This window comes from Euprymna scolopes, chromosome 18 (genome assembly GCF_053919585.1).
Source record: "Euprymna scolopes isolate OS-2025 chromosome 18, ASM5391958v1, whole genome shotgun sequence".
Lineage (NCBI taxonomy): Eukaryota > Metazoa > Mollusca > Cephalopoda > Sepiida > Sepiolidae > Euprymna > Euprymna scolopes.
The window spans coordinates 65,217,409-65,245,127 of record NC_136499.1 but is presented as its reverse complement, the minus strand read 5'-3'; the positions used below and the strand labels follow the sequence as shown (position 1 = coordinate 65,245,127).

At 33.1% G+C, this 27,719-nt stretch overlaps 1 protein-coding gene across 19 annotated transcripts in view; it reads left to right on the top strand.

The window, feature by feature from the left end:
- LOC145297646 (histone-lysine N-methyltransferase 2C-like) overlaps positions 1 to 27,719 on the top strand; it is a 276,096-nt gene that overhangs the window by 182,507 nt on the left and 65,870 nt on the right. For 17 of the 19 annotated variants that reach the window (XM_080143779.1, XM_080143775.1, XM_080143770.1 and 14 more), the window contains 2 exons: positions 2,131 to 2,266; positions 16,375 to 16,584. In XM_080143779.1, the coding sequence (XP_079999905.1) occupies positions 2,131 to 2,266; positions 16,375 to 16,584 (346 nt within the window). Of the gene's footprint in view, positions 1 to 2,130; positions 2,267 to 16,374; positions 16,585 to 17,811; positions 17,989 to 27,719 lie in introns of all 19 variants that reach the window. The other 2 variants (XM_080143768.1, XM_080143763.1) reach the window with 1 other exon arrangement.

The window sequence follows — 27,719 nt, the reverse complement described above, 5'->3', positions numbered from 1 at the left end:
CTGTTTAATTTTATCATGATTTTCAGAGTTTGAAATGAAATCATTTGATTTTGTTCTTTTGTTTCTGCACCAACATTTTAATTCCATGAATAAAAATGATGCAGATGTAAATTCTGTTATTGGCTGCAGCTGAAAGATGGAAGCTATTTTCTTATTGGCCAAATGCCTATTTGTCTGTGGATGTTCCAAAATGAAAAGAATACTTTCTGCTGATAAGTTTTATCTGTTGCTACTACATAGTTTTAATAGCTACACGTTGATAACCTGGCACCTTGATATGTCTTCAGACAAACAACTGATACAAGTTTTCATGCACATTCACTGATTTTTGTGTATGATAACAAGAAAGTTTGAACAATGATGAAAGGCTAAAGGAAAAGGTGGGGGTATTATCCACATGCACACATTATCAAAAATTTTGACTTATTTGAACTGGCAAGATTACAAATGAACAATTAGTACAATAGATGATAGAAGAAATATACAAAAAGTATTTGATATATTGGCACTATTTGTTTTTTAAGATAACTGGAAATTCATTGAAATTGATTTTAAAAATTAAATTAATAATGGTAATACATCTGTCATGTTTTGATAATTTTCACTAAAAATTTGAAAAGTAGTTTTAAGACTGAAATTAAGAGAACACACACTGACCAAGCATCTAGTATATTTACTTTCTCTAATATTACTGAAATATATACAGTATTGAGATTTTAATGAATCTCATTGCATTTTTGCAACAAAAATGTCTATAGAAATAAGAGTAGAACAGGGTAAAATTATCCACATGTAATGTTTTGCTCTATTTTAATTTCAGAAATACTGAGTTTCATTATTTATAGACAATAAAACTCAGTATTATAAAGTATGTGCTGTGATTTTTTATATTTTTGTAGTGCAGTTATTAATCCTAATATTTATTTAAATAGAATATCATATTCTACCTCCAATATGTCATATACTAAACTAAAACGTTAATGAATGATTTTATATACAAATTAATCATTTTCGTGTATAAGTAATATTTATTTTTATCAAAAAATGGATGTCGGATTCTCGAAATTGTTTCCAAAAATGAAATTTTTAGATTTTATTTGATTGTAAATTAAATTGCAATCATTATTCATTCGGATTAAAGTGCCATCATTCTTCTCTTTTCATATCATTATCTATTTTTCTACTTCATTAGCAGACATTTTTTTTTTTGTTCATGCATTTTATTTCAGCCATTCATTATTCTTTTAATCTTTTCTTATTTTTATTGTTTTGTTGTCTGCCCTTTTTGTTCAGTATTTTAAACACTTGATTCAAGTGAAATACTGAAAAATAATGGCTTTTACATGATCTAAATTTATCATTAAAAAAAAGCAGCTAATTTTCTACTGCAAAATTAACTTTGAATTAGTTTTATTTAAAAAAAATTTTATAACTCTTTCCAGTCTGAAGATATCTTTCAATCACTGTTTTATTTTCATTGCTCTTTTTATTTCTCACACACTTTATATCCCATGTAAAAGATTTATATCCCTCTTTTACCATTTGTTACTGCTTCGTCTTATCATCTTATTGTTTATATAGGTTACACCACAGTTGCCTTCTGCCAGAAATATTTTAGTTTTTTTTTCTTATGAAACCCTATGGATTTAGAGCAATGTCATTTCTTCTTTCTATTTTCATTTTTCTGTTATACTTCTTTCAATCCTGAAATTGCTGATCAAGTAAGTTATTTCTATTTCACCCTCCTTAAAAAGAATACCAACAAATTAGATATGAACTTCTTGAATGTGGTGTGTGTTATCAATAAGTGGAAAATGACTAACATTTGTATTGTGTCTTCCCTATGTACTCTTATTTTTTATTAGTAGTATGAATGAGAGACTTTTGCAAGTAGCTTTTTGCTCTGTAAGCTCAGTTAAACAAGGTTGGGTTGGGAGCTTTACTAATAATTTTGAACCATTCAAAAAACTTTCTTGTTTATGTCAATTTGATGATTTAACCAATGAACTCTGTCCATCCCACACCCAAATTAGAATACAATTTTTACAGTGCTTGATATCACATGAATAATAGCAATATATACTCTTGAAGGAATATTAGTTGTACATGTTTGCTTTTCTTTTTCTCCAGGACAATAATCCATTTAGTGAAGGTTATCAAGAAAGGGAGCAAATGGAAAAACAACGGGAGCAACAGGAAAGGCAACGCATGCAACTTCAAAAGCAAATCAAACAACAAAAGGCACTTCAGTCAGATCAGACAAATGGTAAATTCTAAATTTTCATTACAATCCAGAACATGTAAAAAGATATGATCCTTATTGCACATGACCATTTACTTAAAATGAAACTAAATATTTTCAAATTATCATGCAATATGAAATACATTTGACAAAAGACTAACCCAAATATCATACACCTTCCTAAAAGGAACAAACTTGCACAAAAACATATTTTTGTCAAAGGAAGCAAGTCTTCTCTTTGTCAATATTAAGGAATATTAAATTCCAAACCCTTAGGTAAAACCAAAGTCTAAGCAACCTTTTAAATGCTTTTAATCAATTTATTAAATTATTTATTTTAAAAACACTTATTTACCCAACCTTATTGGCATTTAAGTTCCACATTCTTGCTATTTCTCATTAACTAGTAGTTCAGCCCGGCTTTGCTTGGGCCCTATGTACTGTTCATAACTTGTCCTATGTGTGAATACCCTTTATGTAAAATTTCAAATGTTTAGACTAGAAATTGTCTGACTAATTTGGTAGAGACCACAAAGGTAATTTTTTTCTAACTTTGACCCCAATTTTGACCCCCTCAACATTTATAGTTTTGGCCTCAAATCAAAATAAAAAGTTTGACCCATGTCAAGTTACTTCCATCTAAAATTTCAAGTGTTTAGACCCAAAATTGGCGGAGGAGTTTGGTAGAATCTGCAAAGGTCAACTCTTTAAACTTTGACCTTTTGGCAGCAGGATTTTTGCCCTAAAACTGATTAAAATGCTTGCAGCATGTCTGAATACCATTTATGTAAAATTTCAAATGTTTAGATCAAACATTGGCTGAGTAGTTTGTCAGAGACAGCAAAGGTCAAATCTTTTGAACTTTGACCTCTTGACAGCTCAAATTTTCAATCCAAACTGATTAAAAAGCTTTTCGCTATCTCTGAATACCCTTTATGTTAAATTTCAAATGTTTAAACTAGAAATTGGCTGAATAATTTGGTAGAGACCGCAGAGGTAATTTTTTTTTTTTTTTTTAAACTTTGACCCCAATTTTGATCTCTTGACATAGCAATACACATGGCCGTTAAAACGCTTTGGATAATCACAGATTTCAAGGGGTTTCTGCTAAAATAGTCATATTTTAAAAACCAAAGCACTTTAAGTCTTCAAAATACTACCATTTTGTTCAGAAATGAATATACTTTCAAATGAATTAGTAAATAATAATGTACATTATATAATTTTAGAGTTTTAAGCAAATAAAGTGATAAAAATGTGAACATCATAAAACAGCATTTTCGGTAAGATTTTGTAACGACCCTCCCTGATTTGTAAACATTTGTACCGTGTTTCTGTTAAGAATTTTTTAATGAAATTTGGAAATTAGCCAAAAGAGATGTCATTTTTAATAATTTTGAGTGTCCGAAATTCATTTGACAACTCGTTTTTTTGTTGTGTTAAAAAAAAAAGATTTCAAAATGATGACTATTGAAAGTTTTGAAAAAAATTTTCTTCGGACACTCACTATTAAATAAAACAATCTTTTTACTATGTTTATTCGTTAAAAAGATGATTGGACAGTGTTTTCTCTAGTGGTACGTATAAATTTAAAAACATAATATCCGAAAAAATCGTTATGAATTTGAATCAAGACTTCTGTATTATTAGCAATAGCAGCAGCAGCAGCAGCAGCAGCAGCAGCAGCAGCAATAACATGGTGTACAGACGTTTTGTTTTTGTTTATTTTTATTCCAAATCGATTTTTTTTTTAATTGAAAATCTGGTTATAAAAAAAAATTCTTACATGTTTAGTTAGAGCTATTTTGTTATCAACCATACAAATATTTTTAAAAATTGGGTAGTAGTAAATTTTAAAATATTTTAATAAGCAAAGATGTGAAATATGATTGCTTTGGTTCACGTGTACGAATGGTAACCACTTCTAATTTTCGTCCCTTAAAAAAATGTTTTCAGTGAATTATTATTGAATGGAAACTAATCTACCCGATTATTAAAAAAAAACAAAAAACAAATAATCAATATTTAAATATTTGTAGGTGCTCAGTTAAAAAAATAACAACGGTAGAAAGACATGAAATGTAATTAAAAATCAAAATAACATTAATTCAAAATTTTTAACAATTTGTCAGCTTTAGCAAAAACTTGTTTCTTTTTTTATATTTAAATAGAATTTAAATACTTGATATTTTTCCAAGCATCATGTTTTCTGTTAGAGGGATGTCACTTTTTAAATAACATTTATTTTTGTCTGTTTGTCATAATTCTTGTAAAGTTTCACTATGGGTATCAAATACCCTTTAAAAAAAAAAAAAAACTCGCTTAATTCTATGTCTAATCCTAGGTACGAGTGGCAAGCCTGCTCCTAAAACCTTTAGCCTTAACAATAACGCTAAGTACAAGTGGCAGAGTTTCCCACTAAACAAACTTCCTCTGTGAGCTCATAAACGTTAACAAAAAAAAAAAAAAAAGCATAAAAAACGTTTAAAGTGCACATGATTAATTCCCCCCTCCCCCCCAATAAATTGGTTAACTGTCCTAAAACGCTAGGATCGTCTTGAAATGGTGAATTATTTTACATTTATGTGAAACCAACCCCACTCTAAATTCTAAAATTGTTTTTGTTTTGTTTCTATCAAGTCTTCAGGATGTTCACCCATAATTTTCCTTAACCCTATCATTAACCCAAAGTCAGAGTGGCAACCTCCCCACCTTCTCATAATTGCACAAAGACCCTCTTAAAAATCACCTTTTAGAAAACAAACAAACAAAAACACCATAGGAAAGGGGGAGGGGGTAACTGCCCTAAAACGCTCAAATGATTTAAAATGGGAAATCATTTTACATTAAATTCTAAAATAATTTTTGGTTATCTTTTATTAAAGTTTTTCAAGTTGTTCACATGCAATCGTCTATAAAGGTAGAATCACATATTTTGGAGAGTTGGTCAGATGGGGAGGGGTAACAGAAGGTATTAATCTACAATAATACCAAAGAAATATTGCAATATATTCATTACAACTAAACTTTGAGTTCTCTAACTTTTCTTTTAATGAATACATGGCATTTTTAAGCAATCATAGTATATTTATGTGCATTTACTGCAGATTATTTGGAAACCATTAATTTCTGGAGATTTTCAGTTGCATATTCAGATTCCTTGCACAAAAATACACTGATATGGCAAATTTCATTGCTTAGTCTTGTGCTTTAACAAAGATATAGCATTTTTACTGAAAAAGTAGTGCAAAAAATGTGACAAAACGCATATGGTCTTAAAGAAGGGAAAATATCCAAACACGCAGGGCATAAAAAATCATAACTTCCTTGATTTTAATTGGATTTAAAAAATTTAAAGATTCTCTCTTAGCTTATCAAGCTCTTTCTATATACCAATATTGAAATATTTTAAACCATTTAAATTGTTTCATGTGTATTGCTGCTTAACATTTATTGTTTTGGGCTCAAATCAAATTAAAGTTTGATCCATGTCCAAGTAACCTACATCTAAAATTTCAAGTGTTTAGACCAAAATTGAGAAGTTTGGTAGATTTTTCAAAGGTCAAATCGTGGAAGTTTGACTTCTTGACAGCCAAATTTCTGGCCGAAAACGATTAAAATTTTTTTCCCCAAATCTCAATACCCCTTATGCCAAATCTCGAGTCTGTAGACTAAAAATTGACAGTAATTTGGTAGAGAAATGTCGACACACACACACACAATTTCACTATTATAGATATAGATTTAATATTTCATATACCAGCAGTTTTTCCTGATGAAATGTTGGTTGAAAGAGCTCTTGAGAATAAATTTCCACCTTAGTTATTTAAAACTATACACATCTAATATACTAGATTACCCGTGACCCGTTGGATCAGTACGTTATATTAACTATGGAATTTATGTATGAGCGTGACACTTGTGATGTAAAGAAAATAGTTTTTTTTTTTTTTGACATAAGAGAAACATTTCTATGAAAGTATATTAAAATGAAAAATCACAGACGGATAACTCAAACATGAAAAAAAAATCTCGCTATTCGTGTAAAGTTGCCTATTTTTCCGAATAATCGCTCAAAAATCGAAAGTTAAACATGATTTTCCTACGAATCGAACGCCAATGAAAGTCATTTAGCAGCAAAAACGCACATGAACCTACCGATGAGAAATATAAGAATGAAAAACCTATATTGGAATCCTTCAACCAAGTTATAGAAACTTAAAATCTAAAAAAAAAAAAAAATTAATAAAACCTGAAGCAAAAAAATAAAACCTGAATAAATAAAATAAAATAAAACTGATATTGAAACAGATTAGTAAATATGTCAACAAATTCACCGTTCTCACACAACTATTTTGTATCTAGAAATGTAAATAAAAAAAGAAGGAAGGATGGAAAAGGGACGGATAGAGAGAAGTAGTAGTAGTCTTGGCTTTACTACAATTGTTCTTATGTTTGTCAACGGGTTAAAGTTGTTTAGTTGTAAGAAAATAGTGACAATATAGTTGTAATAAAGAATAGTTGCAAAACACCCCCACTCTTCCCGTGTTAAATAATAATTTCGAAATAATAACGTTAATATTTCAGTGCGCAGATCAAAATCTGCAAAAGAAGCGATTTGTGTTTATTTGTTTACATTGTTATAGGTTAATGTTTATGCGCGCATGTGCAACCAGATGTCGTAAACCGGGAAGTGGGTTACATCACCAGTTACAAGGTCATGTGAGTTTTATAATTATATAGATAAATATCAGACAAGATGGCCGCTCTCTTATTCATAAAAGTTAATTTTCTTATTTAAAAATAAAAGTATTTTTTATCTTTATAATATTTAAAATGAAACTGATTTTATTAGATATTTTATAATCTATTCTAATAACAGAAAAAAAAACATAAGCCAGAGGATTGCAAGCTCAAATGGATTCAGGATAAGTTGTGTTATAAAATTGTTAGTTAGAAACAAAAATGCTATTGTTTGCCGGATATCTGGACTCAAAATCTGTATCTTCTGTGGAGAAAGAAGTGGCTTACCGTTAAAGTGGCTGCATGTTTGTGCCTGCAGAGCACAAATTGAGAATCAAGATGGCACCCGTAGGCTTTTATGTGGAAAAAAGTCTCGGGGAATCTCAGAGAATCTCGTACCCTGGTTCCATAAATAACGAGGAAAGGAAAGCGGGAGGACAGACGATTTTTAGTCACTAAAGTGAACCGACGTGTGTAAAAGAAGAGGTAGAAGAAAAGAGTGTGGTGAACGAAACAAACAATGACTCGGTTGAAAGTAGAGTTGTAACGAACACAAGCTATTTCGGCATGACATCAGGATTTGACCCCAAGCTAATTCCCCTGTTTGATGGCAGTAACACCGATCACTCAGTGCAGGAATGGGTGGAAAAAGCAGAATTAATATGTCAGCTCAGTGGGGTGAAGCGTATGGAATGCGTGGTCCCAATGCGCCTCACTGGGGGAGCATATGCAGTATACCAGCAGTTGGCTGATGAGAAGAAAACAGATTTCGCCTGCATCAAGCGCGACCTTTTTACAGCATTTGCATTAGATCCAGTTACTGCATGGAAGGAATTCATGGCCCAGAAATTACATCCCAGGGAAATGGTGGATGTGTATCTGGCTGAACTAAAAAAGCTATCGGTCCTTTTTGGAGGGATGTCAGACAAAGGCTTGATGTGCGCCTTTGTTGCAGGATTAATTAAGAGTGTAGAAGATCTGCTCCGTGCCTCATCCCAAGTGGACGAGATGGACATATCGGAAGTATTGGCGCGGGCACGAGCAATACTAAAGAAAAGCCCTAACACTGTAGACCAAGCGGCAGCTGTACAACCATCACAGGTTGGATTGCAGGACCTGGGCGCAGCTACAACCTGCTATAAGTGTGGAGGACCCAACCATTTGGCCCGTGATTGTCTTTCGTCATGTCAACCAACTCGGAAACTTGACGGGCCGCAGTGCTACAAGTGCAAAAAACGCGGACACCTGGCCAGCACCTGTCCGGGAAACGGGCAAGGGGAAGAAGCTACAGCGCCAGTCTTCTCCCCAGATCGTCATTGAGCAGGGCGCTACCCACTGTAAGCATACACATTAATGGAAGCGAGCGCCTCACTCTTGTGGACACTGGGTGCACCCAGACTCTCGTGAGCAAGATATGCTGTGTCACTTGGAAAGCAGAGAGAATTCCGGTACTAACTGTAGGCGGAGGTTCACCAGCCTCTTGTGGGGTGAGCATTATCCGCGCAAGCATCAATGACGGGCCTGCAGTAGCCGTGTGAGCCCTGGTTGTGGAGGGAGAGCTTCTCGGGTACGACCTACTCCTGGGTATGGACTTGATTACACAACTGGGTGGAATTACTGTGGACAGAACCGGCAAGGTACAGTTCTCCCGATGTGAGGAACACGTTTGTGCTGCCATAACTCTCGACGAGCCTGACTTTCGTGCAGAGTATGATAGAAACACCAATGCATGGACGGCGTCTTGGAAGTGGTCAAACGATTAGCCACCAATATCCTTGCGGAACCGGTTATCAGAATATCCCCCACCCATGTGGCTAAGGGAACAGTATGAAGAAGAACTGCAGACGTGGATCGACAATGGCTGGCTTCTTCCATACCCAGAGGATGAGCTTGGCCCCCCACGAGGGCTGATTCCCTTGATGGCTGTCGTACAAGAGACCAAACAAAAGGTCCGCCCCGTCCTAGACTACTGTGAGCTCAATGAGCATGTCGACCCATATACGGCAAGGGCTGATGGGTGTACACTCAAATTAAGGGAGTGGCGACAGCAGGGATCGAACGTGGCAACTCTGGACCTACGCAGGGCCTATCTGCAAATACGCATTGAGAGGAAATTGTGGCCATTTCAGACTGTGGAAATTGGAGGAACCCGATATTGTCTAACCAGGCTAGAGTTCGGTCTAAATGTGGCACCAGGCATTATGACAGCAATCATGCATGCTATCCGGCAGCAAGATGAGGCAGTACAACAGGCGACATCCTCATACCTCGATGATATATTCGTCAATGAGAGCCTCATGTCAGCGCAATCGGTTAGAAGGCACTTTGAGAGCTTTGGACTGACATGTAAGGAACCAGAGCGTCTGTGCGATGGAGCAAAAGTTCTTGGCCTGCACGTGCGCAATAGCAAGGAGGGACTTTGCTGGAGAAGAGGAAGTCACGTCCCCAAGGTCCCATCAAACATCACTCGACGAACAGTGTTTTCGCTTTGTGGAAAGATGGTAGGCCATTTCCCTGTGTGCGGTTGGCTCAGGGTGGCCGTGGCGGCCATAAAAATACGTGCAACAGCCGTGTCGTCGGGATGGGACGATGCAGTACATGATGTCACCCTAAGGAGCATGCTGACAGAGACTGTGTCCAGGGTGACCAGTGATGACCCTGTTCAGGGAAAGTGGTGCGTCAGCGGGGATGAGTTCACGGTCTGGATGGATGCTAGTTCACTGGCCCTTGGAGTTGCCCTTGCAGTTAATGATTCCATTATTGAAGATGCCTGTTGGCTTCGGCCAGAGAATGATTTGAGGCACATAAACCTGGCCGAACTTGATGCCACATTGAAGGGCGTTAACTTGGCGCTTCAATGGCAAGCCAAGGGTTTACATATCATGACTGACTCAGCATGCACTCATCGGTGGATAACCGATGCATTAAGTGGAAGAGCATGGCTGACGACACGAGCATCGAGTGAGATGTTAATTCGAAGACGGCTTGCCACCTTGGTCGACACCATCACAGAGTATGACCTGACCGTGGACGTAGTGTTGATCAGGTCTGCGCTCAACAGAGCAGATGCTCTGACAAGAGTCCCTCAACGATGGCTTCTGGCTGGTGCTCGGAGAGATCCTGATAATCTGCGAAACACATGTGCAGCAGTTGTGTGTAATGTGGATGCAGCGCGCATCATGGACATTCATCGACAGTGTGGACATCCTAGCATCAAGCGGACACTGTACTTTGTCAAGATGATTGATCCAGGAGTAGAAAAAAAAGATATCCGGAGAGTGGTAGAAAGTTGCGAGGTCTACCAATCCATCGACCCAGCTCCAGCACGATGGAAGAAAGGGGAGTTGGGAGTGAGTGGTAAGTGGCAGAGAGTGGGCATGGACATCACACACTACGGTGGCAACCACTTCATTACCCTCATAGATTGTGGGCCTACACGTTTCGTGGTCTGGAGACTCCTCAGGCGCCAGGACTCTTGCAGCATTATTCGCCAGCTGTCATCCGTGTTCTGTGAAAGAGGTGCGCCCGATGAAGTGCTGACGGACAACGACTCAGCCTTTTGCAGCCATCAGATAAGGCAGTTCTTACAAGAATGGGGTGTGCGGCTGCGGCTTAGATGCGCTTATGTGCCTTCTGGCAATGGTATAGCTGAGAGAAGCCATCGCAGCATCAAAACAATTGCAGCTAGGAAGCAGTGCACTGGTATAATCTCATGTCAAAGGATGGCGTCTCTCCAGGAACGGTGCCTGCAAACGCAATCTATCAGTACCGTGTTCGAGAAAAAGGAATCCATCCCGATACAACTGTGGCCACTGAGATAGAACGGAATCGATATGCCAAAGGGGATGCTGTCTGGGTGAAGCCGCCAGGAAACCGATGTACTGACAAGTATAAACGGGGCACAGTGACCAATGTGGTGAGTCAGCAGTGTGTCAAGGTTGATGGCATACCCAGTCACGTTAGGGATCTACGGCCAGCGACACATGTACCACCTCCAGTGGACGATGAGAGTGACTCTGACTCTGACTCTGGCTCTGAGACGAGTGGGCCATCGCTTTGGTTTGCACCATCCCTATCAAGCAGTGACTCTGATATCAGTAGCCTCCACGGAGATGAAGCCTTCCCCGACCATCAGGCGGTGGATGAGAGCGCACGCGAAGACGAAAGCATCACTGTCCCCCTTCGCAGAAGCACCCGACGGCGGCGATCGCCACCCCCCTGCCGTCTCTGTGATCATGAGATCAGGAGGGAGTGTGGAGAAAGAAGTGGCTTACCGTTAAAGCAACTGCGCGTTTGTGCTTGCAGAGCACAAATTGAGAATCAAGATGGCGCCCGCAGGCTTTTATGTGGAAAAAAGTCTCGTGGAATCTCAGAGAATCTCGTACCCTGGTTCCATAAATAACGAGGAAAGGAAAGCGGGAGGACAGACGATTTTTAGTCACTAAAGCGAACGGACGTGTGTAAAAGAAGAGGTAGAAGAAAAGAGTGTGGTGAACGAAACAAACAACGATTTGGTTGAAAGTAGAGTTATAACGAACACATCTGCATTTTATCTTTTGCCTAAATATGAAGAAATAACCACATTTGACTCTGTTTTAAGATCAAATTTATTTAAAATCATCATTTGAACTGTAATAGTGAGTTGATCCATCAAAAGTGTAAGAATGGGGAAGATATAATTTTGAAGGATTTGAAAACTTTGACAAAAATCCATTCCTGGAATGAACCTTCTCTATGAAGGGATAAGTTAAAATAGATTACCAAGATGTCCAATGCTTGTAACAAGTCATGTTTTGCTTGAATTTTAATTGATTACTAACTGGACGCCCTGGCATTGCCCGGTCGTATAATACATTTAAACATGATAATTTATGCAGATTGTGTATGCATTATTATAGAACCAATCCTCGAATATTATACATTATGAGAAATAATTTGAACGGTGGACTAATTTACAAAAAAAAAAAAAAATAAATAAATAAAAAAAATAATGATAATGTCGTTCATCAAATTCCGTCTGTGTTTGATTACAATATCACGGCAGCTGATATTTAGGCTTCATGATGAATGCTATTAAAAAGTTACTTCTCATTAATGTTTAGTTTTAAAATATGAAAACGAAGAAATGGTACCTCCTCTTTTATTGTTTATTGAACTCATTAATGAGAAAAAATTAATGTAAAATGGTGAGGTACACCCAGGCTTGAACAGGGGATCATTCGATCTCTAGTTGAATGCTCTACCACTGAGCTATATTTCCAGACATCAATAATTTTTTTTTTAAGAAAAAACATTTACTAAAATTTTATTATCTCCCTTGCAGGTGTAACCTATAAAAATTCTTATAAGAAAAAAAACTATTGTTAGGGTTGGATTTTTTCGATTTTTTTTATACCTATTGGATGAATTTCTGTACAAAACATATCTAAGAACACTGCTAGACATATAAATTAACTTTGTGTGAAATTTTTAACAGGTCAGCTCAGCAGTTTGAGAACCTATGAGGAAGGAATTCACACATACACACAAAGTGACTTTTATAGAATAGTAGCGATTCAACTTATATACAAAGTAGAATTTAATTTTCTAAACCCAAAATGTTTGTTGAATAATTTTCTTGGTTCTTTTGATTATAAGCATTTTTATTTTTGATTTAGTTTTCAAAAGTTATAATTGAATAGTTTTTTTTCAACTACTTTTAAATTTATTTTGTGAACAATCAGAAAATAGATTTTTTATTTTTTTATTTTGTTTTATTGAAAAAGTTTATAATTCTCTGAAGAAAAACAAGTTTTCATAGTAAATGTTTAAAAGAAAAACTCCAAAATAAATCCTATAGAAAAATTAAATATTGTTCAAATCCTGTTTCCAATTTAGCTAGCAATATATATTTTAGCTCTCGGCTCGGTTCTGGCAACTGCTGCAGTCAACTTGGTTCCAGACGTACTAGTTACTTCATTCCTCTTGCCACCACCAGTGAGACCGAGCCGTGGTTTTTGATAATTGAACAACTTAGTTTTTCCTTAAATATGTCCAGGCTTATGCGCTGGAGAAGACATTTCAGTTACATTTTGGTGTAAAGATCAAAGAGGAACGACAATTATGAGTTATAAGTCACAGCTCATTTGGCGCCATGGTTTGTACCTGATGATGAGAGAAGTTATCCAACTTTATTAGATAGCTGCTGTTTGCCGCAAACTGAGCAGCCTTCAGCCAGTAAGGTGCTGTTCTGCCATTGGGCATCTGCTCTACAGGGTGCATAGGTATTAGGTTTGCTCTAACAAGTGGACAGTAACATGTGTATCCAATACTACAAAGAAACCTGCACTGACATTAGGATGCTGGGATATCAGAACTATGTTGTCTAGCTTATCAGATCACATCCAAAATATGATGGACATATACAAAACTTCAGCCATAAATAATGAGCTTTCACGGCCTCAGGTAGACAAAGCTGCATAACAGGAGAAACGTCTTGCTAATTCAGGTTCTGAAAAAGGAAGTAGGACAATGAACCAAGACACAAAAGCATTGTTTTTTCTGCACACGACACGCTCTTGGATAAAATACAGCTGGATCACACAGCAACTGATTGCTTTATGTCTCTAAATCTAAACACTACAGATGGCCCAATCATCCTTCATTGTATATATATATATATATATATATATATATATATATATATATATATATACCAACACTTACAGCTTCTGAGGAAACCAAAGATACATTTTACAACTAACTAGATTCATTCATTCATTCAAAGCTTCGGTCGACACAAGAACATCATCATTATGGGTGATTTCAACATGCAGATTGATAACAAAAATTAAGCTTGGCCAAACTGCCTTGGTAGATTTGGAATAGGGAAATGCAACAAAACAATTTAAGATTGCTTGAACTGTGTACCTTTCATGAACTCTCTAACCAACACATTCTTTTCCATAAGGAAACGCCATTGTGTGTCATGGAGACATCCGAGATCAAAACATTGGCACCAGATAGCCCTTGGACTTACAAGGCACAAATTCCTCCCAAGCTTCACAATCACCAGAACTTACCACATCATTAATTGTGACACCGACCATTCTCTTGTGCGCTGCAAAATCAAACTTCAACCAAAGAAATGTTACCATACTAAACAACCAGGTAAACCAAAAATTGATGTCAGGAAAACAAATCACACAGACAAGATGACCAAATTTTCATCTACATTTATCTCCTAATATGGTGACAGAAGATCTACCTTCAACAGAAATATGGCATAAACTAAATACAATCATATATACTGCAGCAATTACTCCTATGGAAAGAAGAGAGGAGGCCACACAAATGACTAGTATGAAACCAACTTGGCGAAGCTGGCTCCTGTCATCAAGGCAAAACATGCTTTACAGATGTACAAAAATCATGAAAATAAAACAACATTGTCAGCATTAAGGTCTGCAAGGAATCAAATGAAAGCTACAGTAGGAAAATGTGTAAATGATTACTGGATCAAATTTTGCAACACAAAAAAAAAAAAAAACGAAAAAAAAGAAACAGACATCAGACATGGGGAAACATAAGGCAATGTATGAAGGCATAAAGTAGTCAGCCCAACCATTACCAAATCTGCTCTCTTTAAGCCCAAGACAGGAGCAGAAATAAGTGACAAAATGAAACCACTTAAAAGGGTGGAACATTACTCTGATCTATATTCAATGGAAAATACAGTCAATCAGGCTGCATTTGATGCCATTGAATGTCTTCCTATGATGACTGAATTGGGCTGTCTTAGATGATGTCTCAAAAGCGATTGGCAAGCTTCCTTCAAAGAAGACTTCGGGATAAGATTGCATACCAGGGGAAGTAATCAAAAGTGGCAAGCCATGACTTTGAGTACCACTTCATAACCTGCTGGTCAAATGGAGAAAGAAGTACCTTGAGACATAAGGTATGCAGTCATCATCACCCTCTACAAAAATAAGGAGGATTGTAGTGATTGCAATAATTAGAGACATCTCTTTACTGAGCAAATTATTTACATGCATCATCCTACAGAGAATTCACATTTTGGCAGAATCTGAAAGGTCCACTGTAGACATGATCTCTGTGCACTTACACCAAGAAAAATGCAGAGAGCAGAACATGCCACTATTTCTGGCTTTCATCGACCTGACCAAGACTTTTGACTTAGTAAAGAGATGGTCTTTGGAGGATGCTACATCTTATTGGCTGCCTGCCAAAACTATTGAATCTAACTCTTCATGACAGCATAATGAGCACTGTGCAGTTTGAGTTTGAAGTAAAAGGTGGCATAAAGCAAAGTTGTGTCTTAACACTAACTCTTTTTAGCACCTTTTTTGCCATTATATTGAAACATGTCTTCGGGCCATCACACAATGGCGTCTACTTGGATACAAGAACTAATGGTTGTCTCTTAAACATTGCGCGTTTGGGCTCAAAAACCAAGATAAAAGAAACCATGATTAGGAAGCTGCTTTTTGCAGATGATGCAGCTGTTGCTTACCACTCAAAGGATGGACTGCAGAAATTTTCAAATGTGTGTAACCTGTTTAGTCTGTCCATAAGTCAAAAGAAAACAGGTTTTGGGCCATGCAACACCAAAAGAGCAAACCTGGATGTTGTAAATCAGTTCCAGTACCTGGGCTTAAGAATAACAGACTGCCTCACTAGAAAATGAAATCAACAAGAAGATTAGAAGAGCCATAACAACTATGGCCAAGTTAATCAAATGTGTCTGATAAAACAAGCACGTTTACCATCAAAACCAAAATCCAGGCGTATCAAGCATGTGTCATCAGCACCTCTCGGGTGATGTGTGTTCATCATGAAAGGAAGCTCCATGTTCTCCACATGAGATACCTGCGCAAAGTTCTTGGTGTCACCTGGCAAGACAAGGTTACAAATAACAACATGTTATTCAAAGCAGACATACGCTCCATTTACACCCTCTTCCATCAACAACGTTTGTGATGTTGGGCCATGTAAACTTGAACTAGGCAAATGCAAAAAAGGTTGTCCACGTCTGCAAATGCAACATTTGTGGTATCGATTAGATCAGCTGAGTGGCACACACTGCTGACAGATCATCCTGGAAAACTCTGGTATTCCAAAGACTTACTCTGGTTGAAAAAAGATAGAGACCAGAAAACAGGGGAAAAAACATAAAAGGAAAACTGCTCAGTATTTTTCCCCAACTCAATTCTGCTGTTACTCAGTGCATCTGCAGCTCCAAGACCAGCATATTCAGCTACCATCTACGGTGTTGATCATGTGTACCGCCATAGTTTCAAAGACTATAGGATGCCCTACCTATATATTTTATATAGATCTATTAACTTTCCATATTTATTTGTTTTTTACATTTTATTTATTTATTGCAGACAAGCCTGAAGCTGTGCGTCAGGTCCCTTTTTTCAGTGATACCCAATTGATATATGATCCTAAGCGGCAAATACCTACTGTACCCTCGGAAGGCCATATTGGTTCTCTGATGGGTGAACAAGTACCCAGATATGTTGGACCTCGATTTCCAGGTGATCAATTACAACCTCAGCCTCCTTCTCAACCACAGTCTCAGCCAAGATTTCCAGGTATATGTTTTTTAATTTTTTTTTTTGTAAATATATTTTGTTTAACATTTTCTTATCTTTTGACCACTCTCTTTTTTTATGAATTAAATTCATTGGTTTCTGTTTACACTAGTTATATTTTTAATAATTATATAATAGTCTTTTTGAAAATGTTGGGTTTTATTTTTATAGCTCTTTTTCATAAAAATAGTTTTTCTTTAATTCATTGAGAATCATAGTCTGTGTTAAGAATATTTTAATTGTTCAGTATTTTTTAAGAATTTTTTTTCTTTTTTTTTTTTTTGTGTATAAAATTAAATGTGGAATTATGCCTATGAATGTTTTGCTTAATAATTTCAGTATTTCTTTTTAATAGATTTAGTTTAATGTTTTCATTAAACTAAATCTATTTGACTCCCTTGATAGAAAACTATGATTTAATAATGCAATTTTAAAAATATATATGCCTGCAAAACACTTATTCAGCTCAAGTAGCAATGTCTATTCAACATTGTTATGGTATTATCCCCCAAACCCAAAAACAAAACAAAAAAAATCCTCCTTTCTTAGATACTAAATACATAATTGCATATAAGATATCAAAACTAAAGAATTGAATATTATATTAAGAATGTCAGAAGACAAGATAATTATTTATTAAATTATCAAGTTATCTTTAAAGAAATTTCAACCTCAAATAAAACTATCTGGATACTAAATGGAATCGATTTCAAAAGGATTTATTTATGACTATATGCTTGTTTATTTAAAAATTAAAATGTGAATCATTAAACATTAAATTTTTAGGTCACTGATTTAATCTCGCATAGTTAAACAATATCTGCATTTATTGAATCTGTACAAGTGCTTGTGTATGTAAATAATAAAAGTTGAATACAAGTTTTAAAAGGTTTCATCAGAATTGCTTTAACAGTATTTCATTACTGTTACTTAAATGTTAATTATATTTGACCTAAAAATATTTTTTTCAATGTGTATAAGGAATATTTTATACATATGAAAGTCAACAAAATCAGTTAAACTGTAAAATATAAACATTTAATGTTTTCTATATTTCCAAATGATAAAACAAATATCTTTATGGTTTGCTCTGTTTTCTCTTCAGCTCTCTCTTAATAGGGAAAGGGAAATCCTGCTATTTTTCCCTGATTCTAAATTGTGTTTTTGCTAGAATTGTGTTGGCTTTGTTCTCAGTTGTGATTTCTAGGAGTGATTTCTTTCTTTTAGTTTCTCATCCTGGTTTTGACTCTGCTAATATTCATCTCAAACTGCCAATACAAGATCATGGTATGGCATTATCACAATTGGCTATCAAACAGACTAGACCTTTAGTGCCTCCAGGACATGCGACACCTGTTTATTTAATGAACCCCCAGGTTGGAGGCACTGCCAATTACATGCCAGGTTTGTGATCTTCAAATTGTCGTCCTCAGGTTGCTAAGCCCAGTTTTAGTTCTAGTCCCTGCTGATCTAGTATTCTCTCTCATCACTCGTTTTGCTTTAAAAAAAAAAAAAAAAAAAAAAAAATGGAAAGTATAAAAAATGACTGCATGCTTTTATGTTGCCCATTGGTAGAGCTGAATCTCTTGTAGTCTCATTGTCCGTTCATATCTTGTAGTAATTTATTGCTGTATATTACTTTGTCAGTCTTTCTCTCTGTTCTTTTTTGACAAACTGTGTAGGCTTCATCCATTGTGTATGATGTTGTTAGAATGTAACGTGTCAGATACATGCCAACCGCCGCCCCTCTTAAAAACTGTACAAACCGCTTGATGTTGTAGCACGTTACATGCCGGGCTATGTCGTCTTCCTTACAATGAATATTTCTTTGACCGTTCACACTCCTATTGTAAAACGCTTTCTAAATTTGATAGTTTTACATGAAATGTACAATGTCATAATCAACATATTTTTTTAGTTTGTAGCCTATCTTTATACAATATCATTTCTGTGGTAATTCATGTTTCTTTTGTATTTCTCAACATATAAAGTGCGTACATTTTATTTAACAAACGATAAGTATATTTTTGCATAGGTAAAAAATCATGGGGAAAAAAAAAAGAGGACACAATCTTGTTTCATTTGAATTAGAATCTAAATGGCTTGTAGTTTGACTATTTTTTCATTGTTTTTCTTTTTCATAAAAAAAAACGCAATCCAATTTTATGTGATAAACATTTGAGTAGAGAGTTGAAAAAGAAATGGGGACCATTTCTTTGTGACAATATCTAATTACAATATGTTTAATTAGCAGAGAGTGCCCAAGAGGAACATGAAATGGAATCTAGCCTCATGGACCATCTATGTATAGTCAATGCAAAAAAAAAAAAAAAAAAAGGGATAAATTAATGTTAATACATTATTTGGTTATAACTGCATAAATAATGTAAAGAAGAAAAAAAATTGAAACATTAAATTTAAAATTTACTATATTAATCAAATAAACATTTTTAAACAAGTTTTGTTTCATATTTTTAATGGGATTACATCTTAATTTAATGTTTTGTTTGATAATATTGTGAATCTAATGAGTTTAATTTAAAAAATATATATTATAAAAATGTTATAAACTGAAGCATGACATTTTTTTTTTTAGTCATTGTATTGGGTGGGTTGCGCGGACTAAATTCTTTCTCTCCACAGGTCTCTATCTTTCATGGCCATAAAAGATCTTGTAAGCCAGTATCTTCTGTCAATAATTTTGTGTACGTCTTACTACTTTAGTAGTTTTGTGTTTAGTATCCCACAGTACTCCATCACTGACGACCTCATCTTTTCTTCTGTAACAGTGTCTGGCATATCATGTTTTTTTTTTTCTTATTAGTGAAGAGATCCTGGGCAACTGACTACAGACAGCTAATGGTTGGGTGTGTTTTCCAGTTTAAAACTGCCCGGAGCATTCTTGTGCAAGTTCCATTTAACACCAGTTTTTTACTAAGAGTCCATGCTGGTGAACCATAAATCAGCACCGACTCTGTTACGGCTCTAATAAAAAATCTGTTGTTGATCTGTTCTAAGAGTGCAGATTTCCATATAACTTTTAACCGATTAAGTGCACGCCAAGCCTTGGCTATTCTGACGTGGATTTTCAATGGATGCTATGTGGCTGTCGAGATATTCAAAGTCATCTACTTGTTTGAATGGTGTTCTGTCTAGTGTTTCAATTGGGCCGGTTTAATGGAAGAACATATATTTTGCTTTAGTTGCATTTGTATGCAGTCCAATCATGACAGCTGACTCTTCCAGAATGTAACAACTTTTGTGCATTAGCATTGTCATCAGCTAACAAAGCAAGATCATCAGCATAATCAACATAAGTAATCTTCTTTGCTGGATATCGTCTGCTTCTTGATGGAGACAATGTTAGGCCATATTTCCCATATTGATTAATAGTGTTTTAGTATGTAATCGAGACTGATCTCAAATAAGGATGGAGCCAGAATGGGTTCAGAAAAAGCCGCTCAACAATCAATTAAATTTTCACTGTTAGAAGAATTATTGAAGAAGTAAAAGCGAAGCAAATATTGGCAACTGTAGTTTTCAAAAACTTTTGATTTGGTTCACAGGGAAAGGATGAACCATTTTTTTAGTATTTAAAAATAGTTTCAACATTTAAATAAGTTGGAAAAGAAAAAAAAACTGTTCTCAATTTTATTTAAATTTTGCAAATAGCAGTTAACTTGAGATTACTAAAGCTTACAAATTAGTAGATTCAGTATAACTTAGATGGCATCCTTATGATTACTAGCAACTCCTCCTGTCAGAAGATCCTGGTTGTTTTGATATATTTTTTCCCCTCAGGTGAATTGGACAATCACTTATTTAGCAGTGGAATCCCAAGGTTTGCAGCGATTTGAGACTAAGTCCACCTTTAAGATGGATGCACAATTTGACCTCTTTGAAACTGACAATTTTGAACTTTCTTTGGTCCATGGTATATTTGGTTTTCACTTTCAATCTCAAGAAATAATGCTAAGATAAGCAGAGAAAGACTACTGCTATTTCAAAGTATTTCTCCTATACTAATTGCACAATCATAACTTGTCTAGTTTACCCTACTATTTAATCGATAGTTAGACGGAGAATACATAAAATCATACCTTTTACGAAATGTATAATTGAAATTGATAGCATATTTAAACAATGATAATGCTGTTGATGTTTAAAATGTAAATATCTCAATAGCATAAAATGTTGACGTTTCAAACTTTGAACATGTATACATTATAATTTTTTATATATTTATCATGTTTGTGTATATATACACCTACACACACTTTTGTAGTGTTAATGTTTATAGAATGTACAAATTATTTAATTTATTCATATACATTCTTTTAGTGTATTAAGGCTGATCTTCAGTGATACACTGCATTCATTGTCACTTTTGCATATTTTCACATATCAGTTTAAGCAGCTACCCCAATCACTGTCTTGATAGCTATGTGCTACATGCATTTTGACATTGCAATAGAATCATAATTTGTGAAATGAGAAATTTGATTCTTTTAATGTAAGAACTTCAATTAGCTTTGATCAATGACACACACACACACACACACTTAGATTTTCTGAAGCTGATCTATCATCAATTATTCTTCTAACTTGCATATAAGTTAGGTGTTGATAAAACAATGGATTATGAAAAATTTGAAAACTTGTCAAATAATTTACAGAAATTTAACTAATTTAAATAAAAGATGTATCAATGACTTGATTAATTTAAGTTTTGTTGTTTTTTAAAAAAAAGTAATTTAAGTTTTCCTCCTTTAATTGTAGTATTTTTATAAAATTTGATAACATGTCAATGAGTTTTTCAGGTTTAAATCATTTTGAGTATTTGTAATTTGTAATAAGTTTTAAGATAATGCTTAATATTTAACATAAAAAAACAAATGAATTTTGTACTAAACATTTGATTAACAATTACAAATCAGTGAAAGTTTTTGTATTTTTTATATAAACGGTTTAGAATTTATGCAGTCAGATTTTTATTAAGGTTTATCCTATTTAATAGGCATTGCAATACTATACTGCATATAAAATAATTGCAGAAAATAGGCTACTTATGTGTGGTTTAGATTTCATCATCCAGTTGCATATATTTACATGGATCTGTCATTTAATTGTATTATTTCATATTCAAATAGGTTATTAATTGCAGCTTACGTCATTCATAATCTGCTGATTCACTGTCCTCTGCTAGATGTAGGCTCTCTACAACAATTTGTGTTTAGTAATCTGAATTCTATTTTGTGATATGTTACTGGACAAAGGTTCCCATATGGTTGATTATTGGTTACACAATGTACAGGTTTAGGTTTGATTAGTAATATATTATTAAAGTAAGAAAATATTGAATTGAATGGAAGATATATTACAACCTGAAAAAGCATCCTAATTAAATTTATTTTTCTATTATAAAATATCATTAGAATTGGTTTGAATATTTTTTAAAGAATTCTTCTAAAACAATTTGTGTAACATTGTGTCAAATTAAAACAAAAAACAACATAATACTGTAGTAGTTTTATTAGAAAAGTGATGGAAATGAAAATTATAAAAATAAAGTCTATTTTTTCTCAAACCTATCTATAAGTAAAACTCATTTTTTAATTTGACTATTATTTATAAAAAATAAATCCATCTCTATAATAAAAATCTAATTTAAGTTTAATCTTCATTCAAAGCTGATATTGTCTGTAAAGATATTTTCATACTAAACTTGTATACATTTTCATCTCTGAAAGAAATCCCTTTTCTGTATGTTTTTTAATGCATTTTGGTGTTCTGTAAATATATAAATATTTCTAGAACTTTTTCTTTAGCTCTCATCTTAAGCTTCAAACACAGACTATGTTCAAATAAATTCTCATGAATCCTCTTCAAATTCGATTAACTGATACTATTCAATCTCTTACATTGCTGAGTATAGAGCCATTTATTTTGTTGTATTTTAAATGTTTCTTGCTTTATCGTTATTCAATCAACAGATTTAAAGTTTTTGCTATTTCTTTACAGTCACCCAGTCACAAAAATAGTGTCTGATTTTTTTTTTTTTTTTTAATGGACCAATTTTTTGGCATGAATTCTTAGCATCATTTCAGTAACAAACAAGTTTTTATTGTATTTTACTTTAACATTTCCAAACATCTTGTGACTACAGTAGCTAAAGTAAATGTTCAAATTTTTTTACATTTGGGTGCTATGTCAATCTGTTTTGTTAAAATTTAAATATTTTATTTCTAAACTATATTATTGAAGTAAAAAATAATTCTTAAATAGTTTATTTTAATCTTAGTTCCCAAATTAAAAAACCTTCAAAAATTGTCTTCATGAAGGATCTAAACATGTAATTAACCTTTTTTTTACCACTGTAGTTTTATGGTGACAAAAACTCGCAATCTTATGTATTTAAGTTAAAAAAAAAAAAAATTTCGATTTTTATCAAGTCACTGAGGTTCTGCCCAAAATTGGACTAATAAAAAAATAAATAAATGACACTTTCTTTTTCTCATGGCGGTGTGATTCTAAAGAATGTGATTTTTTTTTAATGCATATCCACTGATAGGGTTCCTTTTGTTTCTAAGAAAAATGATAGCATTAAGTATTTAATTGATAAACCCTTGAAGCTATTCTTGCTTTTATCCTGAAGAGTTTCTTTCCAAACTGCTTTTCTCACCCAACCAATCCAGCCGCACATTCTTCACAGGCATGGTCATCACATGATTCTAAGAAATGCTTCATTTGGTTTTTCATTTTTTGAAGCAAATATAACAGTTTTAGTTTAGATATTTTTAAATTGTCTTGAAATGAGGATATATCAGAATAAGTAAATGAAAGTATTGTTTAATCAAAATTTTTTAATAATTTTCTTTCTGAATAGATTATTTTCATCTGGCAACTTTTAAATAAATAAAAAAAGATGTAATATTAATGTCACTTGAATATGTTTTCTTAAAGTTATTCGGACATATTTCTTTGGAAAGTTTGTCAGGTGAAAAATATTTTCAAGGAATATTTGATTTTAAGTTTATAAAAATAAAGATTTTTTTTTTTTCTCTTAAATCTTATGATCTATCCATATATAAAGGCAATTTAAATTTACAAAAACTTTTTCCAAATTGTGGAAAGTACACAAAGTCTGCATGTTTAGTGATATTCTTTTTTCCTCCCCCCTCTTTAAAAAGTTGCTTACTCCTCTTTGACATATACACCTTTTAACAAAAAGTGATTTGATTACAAATATTCTTAAGATTCAAATTTGTTTAATAAATTATATTAAAACAATTAATACATTTTTTTAAATCTTTTTTTTTTTTTCCCATTTAAATGTATATGATCAATGTTTAAAGATTCAAATGAACTAATGGTAAAGTGTTTATCTGATAATTTGTAAAAATAAGACTGGAAGCAACATTATCCTTTAAGTGTATATTATAATAACATTAGTTTCTAGTATCCTATTTAGTATCTACAAATACTAAATAGTTTTAGTATTTCTCTTTTTGAAAGCTTCAAAACTTGAATGCCATTCATTAAATCTTAGTAAACTACTCAGCATGAATTGATAGTTTTACTGACATTATTTGTATACAAATATAATATAGCTGATACTATACGGTGATAAAATGGTTAACCATAGATACCAGCAGTTTCAAAATAGGTATTGAATATGTCCCAGGAGACAAGGATACTCTCTATTGCCTGATTAGTCAGCAGTTGAATTTAGTCGCTATTTTTATACCTTTAGTATCTCTAACTAGTCGATTTAATGCTGTATAGTGTCATCTAAAATAAAGATATTATACTCTTACAAATATAACTGAGTCTCTGTTTATTTCTCCTAAACTATATATATATTCTTTGTCACATTGACAATGATTGCTGCAAGTGTTATTACATGAGTTTTTCATATGTTCGAACAAACAAGTCTTTCGTTGGATGTATGCCAGGTTGGAATTGGCCTTTGGATTTAAGTATGAATAAAATATCAGTGTACAAAATACATGAGTAAATATAACCAAGTATTGATGATTGCGAGAGTATTCAGCCAAAAATACAGAAAGATAAATCATCAGTCAATTTTTACATGACATATATCTTACTAAATGCACGCTGCTTGTTTAAACATTAGACTTATATGGAATCCTTGTCAAAATCTTTATAAAGAAGTCTGTTGTCCAAGTATATCTTTACACACACACAAAACATGTATATATCTACACACAGACACATTCATACAATATAGACATATCTCTATACAAATATGTTTATAGCAGCTTATTGTGTGATTATTTCCAAAGCTCTGATTTATTTTAAACCTTGCTGTAATCCCTTTATTCTGCCTGCATGCAATTCTTCTGCTAACTGGATGGTACGGCTGGCTTTCACAATTCTCTTTAGACATCCATATTTATTGTTTTGGGATCTCTGATCTGGATTGCATGTACAATAATTAAAAACATCAATAGAAAAATGATGTTCATACCAACAATTCTTTTTGATCAATTATTTTAAAGATCTGCCCCCCCCAAAAAAAACAAAAAAAAAACAAAAAAAAAAACAAAAAACAAAGAAGTTTTAAAACAAAACAAACAAAAAAAACTCTGTAAAAATGTAGATAAAAAATATGCAATTACCTTCATTTAGGTTGATATTTGTACTCATACTACATTTTGACAGATGTTTCCCCCTGACCTTCATTTATGATGTTTATTCCTATTAAAATATTGTTTTTAATTGACATTTGTATATAAAATGCTGCATTCAATTTTTTAGATATGACCGAGTGTTTGTTAATTTCATAATGAACATTATAATCAGCAGTTAACAAAATAAACAAGAGTAGACAGAAATAATCAATAAGGGTCATATTAAAATGATGGAAAAACTTTACCATAAAATGAACAATACACTTGAAGAAGGCATATCGTTCAAAACGTAGTATACATATAAATATGAATAAGGACAATGCTCTGAAGAAAAACAAATCTAAATAATAACCCCTCAATCCAAAAATTCTAATTAAAAAGAAAAAAAAATTCATTAATATAAAGGCTTGATTTAATTTTAAATTTAAGTTAGATAAAATAAAAATACGACTCTTGAAGTTTTAAAAATCAAATACAAGAGTTTATTTTTAAGCCCCCATCGCCTTTCTTCAATACACACACAAAGTAATTAATTGGCAAAAAAAAAAAAAATCTCAATCTGAAGTTGGACACTTGACTCCTGAAAAAATTTTTTTTTCTTGATTCCAACCTTGATTAAAAAATATTTCTTACAAATCTTTTTTACAATTGTACATTTATAATCATTATAATATCAGAAATTTTACCATCCACCTACAAATTTTTCTTTTCACAATTAATCATTTGTTGAAAGAAACCTTTTTTATTTTTTAAATTTTAGATGTAAAGTTTGAATAATTAAAACTGAAAAATTATTTACCCTTCAAATTCAACCCTAATACATATGTTCACATTTATAGTTAATTAGTTGGCATTGCCAGAAAAGTAATGAGAATCCTAAATACTCATGCTATTGAATGCCACATTGTCATTTTTTATCCTAGGAAAAAGAAAAAAAAATGATGCTGTTTAGTGATGTCTGGCACAAATGTAAAACTCCATAATAGTATTGTAAAAGCCGCTAATATGAAATTAGTACTACTATTAATACCATCATGTAAAATTTTATTCAAAACTTGTTTGATCTTGATATAGGGCTTTATTTTCAGTTCTATCTTCAGTAAGTGATAATTGGAATCTATAATTGAACCCTGATAGCACTAGTAAAAACTTTAATGTGTCATTAAATTGCATGAAAATCTTTTTTTTTATACTCCTATTTTCTGTTAGCATAACTATTTTTATAATAGAGAAACTAACTTATTTTTATATTTATAGATTACTTAAGCATATTTCTGAAATGAGATATTATCAATTTGACTTGTCTTTATCTTCAAACATTTAATCTGGAGTATAATGCTTTCATTTTACATTCCATGCCTTTTTGATTATCCTAGTGAACAGATGATAAAGTAGATATAGTCATTGGGTAGGAGATTCTACTTGAAGAAACTTGGTGAATTCTGGTTGATTAAATATACGGTTCATTCTCAGATTATAGACTACAACTAAAATTATCTGAAAAAGGTTGAAATGTTATGAAAACAGTAATTAAGATAATGAAAACTGTCTTAAACATGTAACTAGTACATGATTTATATCAGTGTAAAAAAAAAAAAGTTATTTATTTTCATTTCCTTATAGGTTCATCATGTCAAAGTTAACCAAGAAATTGGTTACCTATACACTTATTAGGTTTTCTATATTAAAATATATCTATAATAAATTAGCAAGGCTACCCAGCATCATTTGGGGGCCCTAATTCCCATAGATTATATATATATATATATATATATATATATATATATATATATCACAGAAAAAAAAAAAAAGTGGAACTTAACTATTTTCTTGATATTATAATTTGACATGGTTATTTTGGATAAAACCAGAGAAAAAATACTTATACCTCAGTTGCACTTTCTCTAAATGCAGCATACTAACTGATTGAGCCACATTAGCAATTATGAAAAGGCAGTGTTATTAACTATATACCCCCTTCCCACTCCTCTTCTGATGTGGGTCAAAACCAGAATGGACAGCTTTCTTTTTTCCTTCCCTCTCACTTTCTTTCTTTTCCTTTATAGTTGAATATGAATCAGCGAAAGATAAAAAGAAAAGAAAAAATCAAGACTTCCTTTTCCTCTTTTTCTTCCTCACAGCAAATCTCTAAAAGTTAACCTTATTAAATTTCTTCCTTGTGTTTTTAGTAGCAGGAGGAGTATATGTGACTGTGCGACTAAAAATTCTGACTTTCCTTTTTTTTTAGAACTAATCAATTGATCAGAATTAAATATAAAAATTTGAACTTTTTTAGAACACATTTTCAAATAGCTAATACAAGTGGGTTCATAGAAATTATCTAAGATCTTTCAATTAACATTAATTAGGAGTAATGATATGATATTATAATTAAATATTTATCATGTTCATAATTCAGGGAATAAAGTGTCTTTGAAAAAAGAAATTGTTTAATGAGTCAATGTTAATTACTATCTGTAA